Source organism: Empidonax traillii, unplaced genomic scaffold, assembly GCF_003031625.1.
Source record: "Empidonax traillii isolate 1590-97213 ecotype Southwest subspecies unplaced genomic scaffold, ASM303162v1 scaffold832:size729604, whole genome shotgun sequence".
Classification (NCBI taxonomy): Eukaryota; Metazoa; Chordata; class Aves; order Passeriformes; family Tyrannidae; genus Empidonax; species Empidonax traillii.
Window position 1 is genome coordinate 677,257 of NW_020956025.1, and position 10,253 is coordinate 687,509.

At 49.5% G+C, this 10,253-nt stretch overlaps 1 protein-coding gene across 1 annotated transcript in view; it reads left to right on the top strand.

The window, feature by feature from the left end:
* DDX42 (DEAD-box helicase 42) overlaps positions 1–10,118 on the top strand; it is a 19,286-nt gene extending 9,168 nt beyond the window's left edge. Inside the window, exons 9-19 of the mRNA XM_027902016.1 lie at positions 704–823; positions 1,435–1,611; positions 2,098–2,226; positions 2,799–2,898; positions 3,098–3,145; positions 3,613–3,710; positions 4,501–4,777; positions 5,617–5,843; positions 6,316–6,426; positions 7,324–7,425; positions 7,982–10,118. Coding sequence (XP_027757817.1) covers positions 704–823; positions 1,435–1,611; positions 2,098–2,226; positions 2,799–2,898; positions 3,098–3,145; positions 3,613–3,710; positions 4,501–4,777; positions 5,617–5,843; positions 6,316–6,426; positions 7,324–7,425; positions 7,982–8,707 — 2,115 coding nt within the window. The 3' untranslated portion in view covers positions 8,708–10,118. The remainder of the gene's footprint in view (positions 1–703; positions 824–1,434; positions 1,612–2,097; positions 2,227–2,798; positions 2,899–3,097; positions 3,146–3,612; positions 3,711–4,500; positions 4,778–5,616; positions 5,844–6,315; positions 6,427–7,323; positions 7,426–7,981) is intronic.
* Positions 10,119–10,253: the final 135 nt, after the last annotated feature.

Here is a 10,253-nt window from a genome sequence, read left to right on the forward strand (position 1 = left end):
GGACTGAGTTAGTAATTAATTCCCTTGCAGATTGAGTACCCCCCCTTTGAGAAGAACTTCTACGATGAGCACGAGGAGATCACCAGCCTCACCCCCCAGCAGGTGGTGGAGCTGCGGCACAAGCTGAACCTCCGGGTGAGCTGCTCACAAAACTGTCCTCCCACCGTCCTTTCCCTCCCATTTCTTTTGGATAATCTTAGTTTTAATGGGGGTTTGCACAAGGAAACTCCAGTTTTTGGATCCAAGCCTCTCAGACACCTGCAGTGGCTCTGATTTCTTGGAAGTCTCCTCTGGGTTGGTGGAATTGGGCAGTGAGGATTGCCAGGTGTGTGGTTGCACTTGGAATAAAGAACTCCAGAGCCAGGAATTAAAACTGGAAAAGTGATAGGCAAAAAAATCATTTACCATTTATGACATGCTACTGGGGTGACTTTCTATGAAGGGAATTATTTGGGGAAGAACACCAATTATACAAGGAGGTAATTGTGATGTTTAATTGCTCATGTTGATTGACAGTGTAAATTTTCATACCTGCAAGTCCTATTTACACAACTCCTCTGGAATTTGCACTTGTTCATAAAGTAAAAATCCATTTTCAGAGGCAGAGATACCCTTTTTTTTTTTTTTTATTCTTTGTACAGGTTGCTCTTTGGTTTTTTTTCTCTTACTGTCCCATAAACAAAGCTCTGCTTGTGTTTCCAAGGTCTCTGGTGCTGCTCCTCCAAGGCCTGGCAGTAGTTTTGCTCATTTTGGGTTTGATGAGCAACTTATGCATCAAATTAGGAAATCAGAGTATACCCAACCCACTCCAATACAGTGTCAGGTAAGTGTTGCTACAGCTCTAACATCTAAAAAAAAATGCTATACAGGAATGTATGAAAGCTTTTGGGGGGCTTTGTGTTTTGGTTTTCTTTAGAAATTATATTCGAAATAGTTGTAGCAGTAGCTGAATGAAGAGCCATCCACTGACAAATTCATTCCTTGAAGAGCCCTGCAAACGAAAGGGTGTGATGCTGTGTCCAAGTGATGCATTTCAGGACCTTAGGCCTTAATATTTGTAAAAACCTGTGGCTGAGAGGTCCTTGGAGCAGCAGTGGGGGTGAAGTGAGGCCTTTCAGCACTCAGAGTGGCTGCAGAAAGAACAGGCTCAGAGAACTTTTAGTGTTCTTAGACCTGCACAAGGTGCATTTGTGTACCTGTAACTGTGTCCCTGGGCTCAAACAAATTGATTTCAGACAGGGCACCAACAGTCCAACATGTCAGTGGCTTCCAGCCCCTCAAACTTGGCAGTAAAACTGTGTCAGCATCGAGGTGTTGTTGCTGCAATCCCTCCGTGCTGTGCTTTCCTCTGGTTCCCAGAGATTTCATGGCAAGTCCAGCACGAGGATATGCTGAGGTAGGAATGATATGGGCTGAGAATCTCCTCCTTTTTAGGGTGTTCCAGTTGCACTGAGTGGCAGGGACATGATTGGGATAGCTAAGACTGGGAGTGGGAAGACGGCAGCCTTCATCTGGCCCATGCTGATTCACATCATGGACCAGAAGGAGCTCGAGCCAGGGGACGGCCCCATCGCAGTCATCGTCTGCCCCACCAGAGAGCTCTGCCAACAGGTAGGTGTGGGGCATTCCTGTGTGTGTGTGTGCCATCCGGGGTCCTTGGAGGAGATGGCAAAATTCTGGGCAAAAAAAAAAAAAATTTATCAGAGAAGCTGTTTTGAAAAAAACTACTCTGAGCGTGAGTAGTGTTGGCTCCAGCTGGCAGCTCTTCCCTGCGCCTTTGTCTTGAAGGATCGGGACAAATCTGAAATTCTGAATTTCTGCTCAGTGCTCCCATGTTATATTCAAGGATAAGGATGCTGTGGATCCATTGCTACAAACTGAATGTGTAAAAAGACAGAGCCTGCAGGCTGAATGACGGTTGGATGCCCCAAAAAGAGGTTTCTCAGATTACTAAAAATTGTCCACACCTATTCAAGTATTCAGCCCTGAGAATTTCCGAACGATTTCCTCAAGTTCTTAGCTGCAAGGTGTTATTTCAGGAGCTGGAGTGTGCATTTTCCCAGAGCTGACTGTGGTGTGTTTGCTCCCCGTTCCCAGATCCACTCGGAGTGCAAGCGCTTCGGCAAGGCCTACAACCTGCGCTCCGTGGCCGTGTACGGGGGAGGCAGCATGTGGGAACAAGCCAAAGCCCTGCAGGAGGGGGCAGAGATCGTGGTCTGCACCCCTGTAAGTACCTGTGTGCACACGGGGCAATATGTCGTGAACTTGAGTGCCATCTTCCTGAGTCCTTGTGGGGTCAGCGGCAGTAACGCTGCAGGGTTGAAACGTGGAATCAGGATGGGTGTCGGTGCTTTATACAAACAAGCACCACTGGCAGCTGTTTTCTGCTTATTGCAGAAACTGTTATGAGCTTGGGCACAACTGAGCAAAAAAAATGGTTGGAGAAAGTTTTGTTGTGGCTGTTTATTTGGTGCCAGGCAAGAAAAGAAAAGTGTGGGGAACTCCCTCGCCAAAACTTGGGGGGTTAATAGGCAGTTCACATTTTAAATTTAATTATAAGGAAGAAAGGACAATTGTTAAACTGTTAACCTTGAAAAAAACAGCTGTAAGTTCAGGTTGTCAGGCATATCTTTCTACGATTTGAATACTGACATTTCTAAACTGAAGCCTTGAGATATTTTCTGTTCGAAGTCTCTGGTAAGTGAGGGTGAAAAGCAGTGAAGATTGTATATATCAACATTTTTTTAAAATACACTTTAAAAACTTGTTGGGTGTGGGTTTTTTTTTTTTCTTAATAGGGTCGTTTGATTGATCACGTGAAAAAGAAAGCCACGAACCTTCAAAGAGTCACTTACCTGGTGTTCGATGAAGCTGACAGGATGTTTGATATGGGCTTTGGTACGTACTGAACCGAGGTTTGGGAGAGCAGGGCTGTCCAGTCCCAGCTTAGTGGGACTGTGGAATGAAATCCTGAGTGAGAGGCTCTCCTCCATCCTGTGGCTGTGTGTTCAATCAGGCAGTGAAGCTGCCTTTTGAGTTACTCTCCTAAATAACCAGAGACAGTGGTGATTAGAGCATCCTTTCTTCTCCCTTCCAGAGTATCAGGTCAGATCAATCGCCAGCCACGTGCGCCCCGACAGACAGAGTGAGTAAATGGCTCCAAATAACCTGCTGAGAGGCAAAGGAGGCTCTGTGATGGCTGGGGTAGCAGTTCAGAGCCTGGAGCAGAGCGTGGATTTCTAGTTCTGGACACCACTCTTGCCAAAGTCCCCTGGTGTGACCCTGAGCGTGGGGAGGGAGCACTCGTGACTGGTGGGCTTTTGGCTGCTCCACTGACTGCACACAGAGGAAAGATGAGCTGAATTCCTGGAAATTCAGTGTTCTGAGCTGCAGGGGGGAAAGTTCACAGCAGTGCCACCTATTATCAACATTCCAGACGCCAGGAAACGCATTCCCACGCTTTGAGGCGTTCTGGTAGTGATTGATAACCTGGAAAACAGACCTCAGCCTCCAGATTCCTCAAGAATCCAGGTCCCTGCTCGCAACCCCTGTGCTGTGTTGTCACAGTTCTGAGGGCAAGCTTCTGTTTCAGAGCCTGTTTTTCCGTTCCAGCTCTCCTGTTCAGTGCCACATTCCGGAAGAAGATCGAGAAGTTGGCCCGGGATATTCTGATCGACCCCATCCGGGTTGTACAGGGAGACATTGGAGAGGTAATTCCAGGGCACCTGTGAGACAGTCAGAGCAGTGAATTGCTCCATTTCTCTTCTCTGAGATTGAAGTTAATCTTCAGTAGTCACCACTTATAGTTAAGAGTGAATACTCCGTGCTTAACAAAAAACCACTAAAGTTTTGTGGGTGTTTTATTTTATTTTATTGACCTTTCTTCCAACAAATGTAGTGGTGGAAGGTTTATTTTGCAATTAAGGATTTGATGCTTAAGTTGTAATGTGTTTCAGCGGGTTTATGTGGGAATGTTGATGCTGGACTTGATAGACAGCAGCAGCTGAACCATCAGCAGGCTGAGGATTTGGTGGGAAGCTGATGAAGTGGGCTGAGAGAAACTTGCTCTAGCGAAACTTTGCTTATTATATATGAAAACTTTAGAGACATTTCACAGGATGCCTTCAGAACATTTCTCTTTAAACCAGTTCTCTGTATTTTTTATTTTTTCCATCAGGAATATGATGATTTTTTTTTAATAATAAATAAAAAACGACTGCCCGAAGCCCCTTCTTCCTGGGAAATTTTGCTTAGGAAAAGAAACAGCTTTCCCAGCTCAGTCACGGGGGTTTTTATTCTTAGATCTAAATCATTGCTGTATCCTGGGAGCATCATCCCTCAATTAAATAATACTGAGCTGTATAAAAATTAAACCTTCCAGAGAAAATTCCCAGGGGTGTCATGAGCTGGGGCCGCACGAGTTTATTCCTCGCGACTCAGAGCTCGTCCCTCCCCTCTCCCTGACTCTGAGGGGACATTTCTTTCTTCTTTCCCCTCCAGGCAAACGAAGATGTCACTCAGATCGTGGAGATCTTCCCCTCTGGCCCCAGCAAGTGGAACTGGCTGACCCGGCGCCTGGTGGAGTTCACGTCCTCGGGGAGCGTCCTCCTGTTCGTCACCAAGAAGGCCAACGCCGAAGAACTGGCCAACAACCTCAAGCAGGAGGATCACAACCTGGGGCTGCTGCACGGGGACATGGACCAGAGTGAGAGGAACAAAGTCATCTCAGAGTTCAAGAAAAAGGGCATCCCCATCCTGGTGGCCACTGACGTGGCAGGTGAGGTGACGCGCAGGGGACGGACGAGCCGTGGGGATCGGTGGAAAGGCAGTGAAAAGTGTTTGTCAGTGGGAGGCAACCGGGTTGGATTCTGCATTTTCAGGGCACTGCGTTCTCCAGGTGCTTTTCAGTAGAATATCCTGAGCTGGGAGGGACCCACGAGGATCATCAAATCCAGCTCCTGTCCTGTCCTGCACAGGACACCCCCAGGAGTGACATCACGAGCCTGTGAATTACACAGCGTCAGCAAGGGGGGGTTGTTTTTAGTCTCCTAATGAGGCCTGAATTAGTCTGTATATTTTTTAATATACAGAAGGAAAATGAGCTGTGTCTCAAGGAAGTTGTTGCTATTCATTCATCAGCTGACATTATACACGTTTAAATGAGGAGAAACTCGAAACTTGCACCAGAGCAGCTTTTGTACCCAGATGTTTGCTGAACAAAGAGTGAATTTTGGTGTCCTTGGAAAAACAGCCATATAAAGAGATCCCTTCCTTTTCCAGTCCTGTGAATTTGGGGATTGGTGTAATTTTTGTGAAAGTTAGAGAAGGCATTGCTGCACTTCCGAGTTTTAGAACCACAGGATGGTTTGGGTTGGAAGGAACATTAAAACTCATCTCATTCCAATCCCTACCACGGGCAGGGACACCTTGCACTAGCCCAGGTTGCTCCAAGCCCTGTCCAGCCTGACCTTGAAGCCGGGGAAAGGTTTATTAACCGAGGTGAGTTCCTGTGGGAACTCCTTTGGTTCACTGGAGCACAACGAGCTGACAGGCTGGTATGAGTAGGATTGCTGTGAATTAACTGGGAATAACCCCCCCTTGCCCTTATGTTTCCAGCTCGAGGGTTGGACATCCCTTCCATCAAGACCGTCATCAACTACGACGTGGCTCGGGACATCGACACCCACACCCACAGGATCGGCCGCACCGGCCGCGCCGGCGAGAAGGGCGTGGCCTACACTCTGCTGACCCCCAAGGACAGCAACTTCGCTGGGGACCTCGTCAGAAACCTGGAAGGTGCCAATCAGCACGTCTCCAAAGAGCTGTTGGATCTGGCAATGCAGGTATGGGGGAGTTAGAGGAAGGTTTGTGCCGTGACCGGCACAAAATCAGGAGATGGGGGACTTGTTCCTGGCTCTGTCGTGTGCTGGCAGTGTCCTGTTTTAAAGTGGGCTTCCTGGGGGGTTTAATGGCCTTTGGGAGAATCCATAGGTATTTTGGAGCACAGGAGGTGATCTATTTTGAGGCCAGGCGCTGCCTGGGAAATTAGGAGCTGTAATCTGGCTGATGCCAGTGTCTCATTACAATCAGATTTACGATGTGCTTTTATGCAGGCACCTGGGAGATGCAGCTGAGTTGAAAGCTAAACTAGAAAACAATTACAGGGACGTTTCCTCTTGTTGCTTGATCTCTCCATGTGCTTGGCAGTGCCCTCTGGCAGGTTTGCTATATATAGGGATGACAGGTAGCTGCAGCAGTTGTGCTTGTGCCACTGAACTCATCAGCTCTTTAATTTATCCTTTTCTTTCGTTACAGAACCCCTGGTTCCGAAAATCCCGGTTCAAAGGAGGGAAAGGCAAGAAGCTGAACATTGGTGGTGGTGGCTTGGGCTACCGGGAACGCCCCGGGCTGGGCTCAGAAAATGCTGTAAGTAGAGATGCTGAAGAGGTTGTTTTGCAGACTCTTGGAATTGTTACACTTGGTATTGATTACTCTTTAATTTAAAAAGTCTCGGTGCTGGATTGACAGCCTGTGCTTTGCAGGTTTTCACAGCTCAGCATTTTTCGGGGTTGGTATCAAATATCTCCAGTGAAACTCCCCTGTGCTGTTCTCCCCTTGCCAAGAGCTGCCCTCCTCAGGCCCAGAGTGATACACAAGGTTTGGAGGTTCTTCCCAAAATAGGCTGTTGCTGCTGCAAAAGAAATGCTAATAAATGACTTGAAAAGCCATTTCCAGGCTGATTCTTGGCAGGAAAAAAAATCTTGCAGCACTGGGGATGCTCATTAAGGCACATCTGTGCCAGGAAAGGAGCTCATTGCCAGAGTGTACAGGGGCAGAGCTGTTGAAAACATGGCACAGGATCCCAGAATGGCTTGGGTGGGAAGGGACCTTAAAGCTCATCCAGTCCCAGCCCTGCCATGGGCAGGAACACCTTCCACTAGGCTGGATTGCTCAGGGCTCCGTCCAACGTGGCCTTGGACACTTCCATGTCCAGCATCTCCCCAAAAGCCACAGCTGGAACCTTTTTCACACTTTGTCCTGTCTGTGTCCTGGGTGAAAACCTCCTATTTGATTCCATTTTACTTTTAGTTGCGCTGTAGGAGCTGGAAACTGCAGTTCCACTGTAACCTGTGAGTCTCTCAGACTCAGTGCTCCCTCACTTTGTGGTCCTCGAGGTCCTGGTCCTGCTGCTCAGGGCTCCCAGAAGTCTCTCATCCTTAGTGGTTGAATTCCCTGGTGCAGGGTGAAGGTAGATTTGGAGAGTGGTTGGATTGAGTGTCTCCTGTGGGATAAATCTCTGCACTTTCCCTCTGTTTCCCACAGGACCGTGGCAACAACAACAGCGTGATGAGTAACTACGAGGCCTACAAGCCATCCACGGGGGCCATGGGGGACAGGCTGACAGCAATGAAAGCAGCTTTCCAGGTTGGTTCCCCATCCCTTGGGCTCATTTTCTCCCCTGAAAACAGCAGCAGCCCCGTTGATTTCAGGGCAGTTGAGCTTGGCAGGTTGTGACCGTGTCACTCGGAGCGTTGCAGTGGGAAGTGGTGGAATGGTGTGTGCAGGCTGGACTTGAACATATTTGCACGGATTTGCCAAACTTGCTTTGTTTTTCTGCTGCCTCTTTGCTTTTTTTCCCTCCTGGGTCCTGCTGCTTGGCTTGCTCCTGCTGAGGTTGCTTAGCAGCGATAGTGGAAGTGCAGTCAAAGAAAGGGGGGACAGAGAAACTCCATGTGAAAATTAACCCCACCGTAAACACAGGAGCTCCCTTCTTTCTGTGGTCTGGTAGCAGATGCCCATCACTAATTCAGTGTTCATAAGCACAGCAGGATTGTAATCACTCCAAGATGTTTTTTCAGGAAAAATCCTGGGGGATCCCCACGATCCAAGCCAGGCCCATGAACCTGCGCCCGCCCCGTGCTCTGCAGGGCGGCACAAAGACAAACCTGCTCTCTTCTCTCTCCCTCCCCCTGTCCTGCAGTCCCAGTACAAGAGTCACTTCGTGGCTGCCAGTTTGAACAACCAAAAGACCGGGAGCTCTGCCGCCGGTGCCAGCGGCTGGACCAGCGCCGGGAGCCTCAACTCGGTCCCGACGGGCTCGGCGCAGCAGAACGCGCCCAACCCCGCCGGCCCCGCCACAGCGGCGGCAACAGCAACCAAGGGCGTCCCGGGCTTCACCAGCACGGGGACCCTGAGCAGCGTGCCCACCTTCACCAGCGGAGCACAGGGCTTCAACAACAACACAAGTGCCAGCGCCAACAGCCGGGATGGCGGCGGCGGCGGCGCCAGAGAACGATACAACGACAGCAGGAACAGTCGCCACAACGAGGGCCCGCGGCGCGGGGAAGGCGGTGGTGGTGGTGGTGGTGGTGGTGGTGGCCGTGCCGAGGGGGGTGGCGGCCGTGCCGAGGGCGGTGGCGGCCGCTACAACGACGTCCAACGCCACGGCGAGGCCGGCGGCCGGCACGGCGACGCTCCCCGGCACGGCGAGGGCGGCCGGCACGGCGACGTCGTCCATCATCGCCACGGAGAGGGCGGCCGGCACTTTACCGACTTCCCGGCGGGCCGCAACAACGGGGACAGCAGGAACAGCAGCGAGGGCAGGAACGGGGAGAACAGGAAGGACGCCAACAGCCGGGACAACAAGACTGACGGTTTCGCGGTGCCGGAGCCCCCCAAACGCAAGAAGAGCCGGTGGGACAGTTAAAAGCTGCGGTTTCACAGCCTGGAATCTCGGCAGGTAGTGGTGTCTTTTCCCAGAGGATTTCTTAGGGTTTGTTTCTTTTTTTTGGGGGGGGGAACTGGTTGTTGAGCAGCTGGGGGAGTGGAAGGAAACCATGAGATTCCCCCCCACCCCCCGTGCCGGTCCGGGCCGGTTCATCTGCGGACAGACCCACTCGTGACGTGCACGCACAACGCGTGGTCAGAGAAGTCGTTTTGGCAAAGCTCCCTGGGTTCTGCTTCGAACAGTCAGCGCTCCAGTGACTCTGCTGGATTCAAACAGATCTTCTCGACCAAAGGAAGCTGTTTCACACCCTGGGAACGCCGAGAAACTGCTGTGCTTACAAATATAAATTAATTTCTTAACCAGCGTTCGCATTTACAAACCAGTCCAGCCCACCTAGAGATGCTCAGGACCTGCCTGTTAGACATCAATCCCTCAGCAGTTTGGTCAGTATGGTGAGTTCTTCCCCCATCTCCTCTTCACACGTGCTCTGATTCCCAAACAATTTGGCCTCCTGGTTGCCCTTTTTCCCTCTCCCCATCAACTAAGAACGTGTCGATTTGCGTTGCTGAAGGCGGGATTGGAGCAAGTTGATTTTTTTTTTTCTTTCCCTTTATTTTATTTTTTATGAAGCTGTTCGAGGGATCCTTCTCCAGCCCAGCAAACCACAAATTTACGTGCAGTGTAGGTTGGACTCCCTGGCTTGTTTGTGGTCAGTACATCAGTCCCAATCCCATTGCCCAGGTATTTTTTTTTTTCCTTTCAAACAGCCTCTTCTTCCCTGATATCCTTCATCCTGCTGGAAGCCTGCATAGCAAACCTGTCCCTGTGCTGTGCCTATGCACCCTCTGTTCTGAGAGGGCTGAGTGCTTTCTTCAAATTAGAAGCAAAAAAAAAAAAAAGGGAAAACAATGTCCACACCCCCCAACAATCAGAGGCTGGAGCCCCCCAGGAAGTGTTGCTGAAGGCAGAGGCTTCACTCAGAAATTCAGGGATCTGCTGCTCAGAAGCCTCTGGGGAGACCCCAAAAAGCAGTGAATGAAAATGGAACAGCTCAGATCTGGCCCCACGCTGAACACATGTAGGAAATCTGTAAAATCTTGCTTGCCCATTTTTAACTCGTTGTGTGTATTATTATCCGTTTTTTAACTTGGTTGTTTTTGGTTTTGTTGTTTATTTTTGTTTTGGTTTTTTGTTTTTTTTTTTTTTTTTTGCCACGAGGTAGGGAAGAACTTTTCTGTTTGGAACGTCCTCAGCACCCACTGCTGGCTCGTTTCCACTTGAAAGAAGTATCAGAAGCTGTCAGGGTTTTGTGACATTGTGATGTTTTCTTTATCAGCTGTGCATTTACTTTCTGCTTGCTCTAGTAAATGTTTTATTACTGGTACAAAAATACAAAAAGGCATGTGCTTTTTATCTTCCACCTCCTCTGGTTGCTCTGGCATGTGGATGGAGAACTGGGGATTTGACTCTGTGTGTGTCTCTCTTCCACCAGGAGCTGGGGGTTGTAGTTGATAAAAGATTTCCT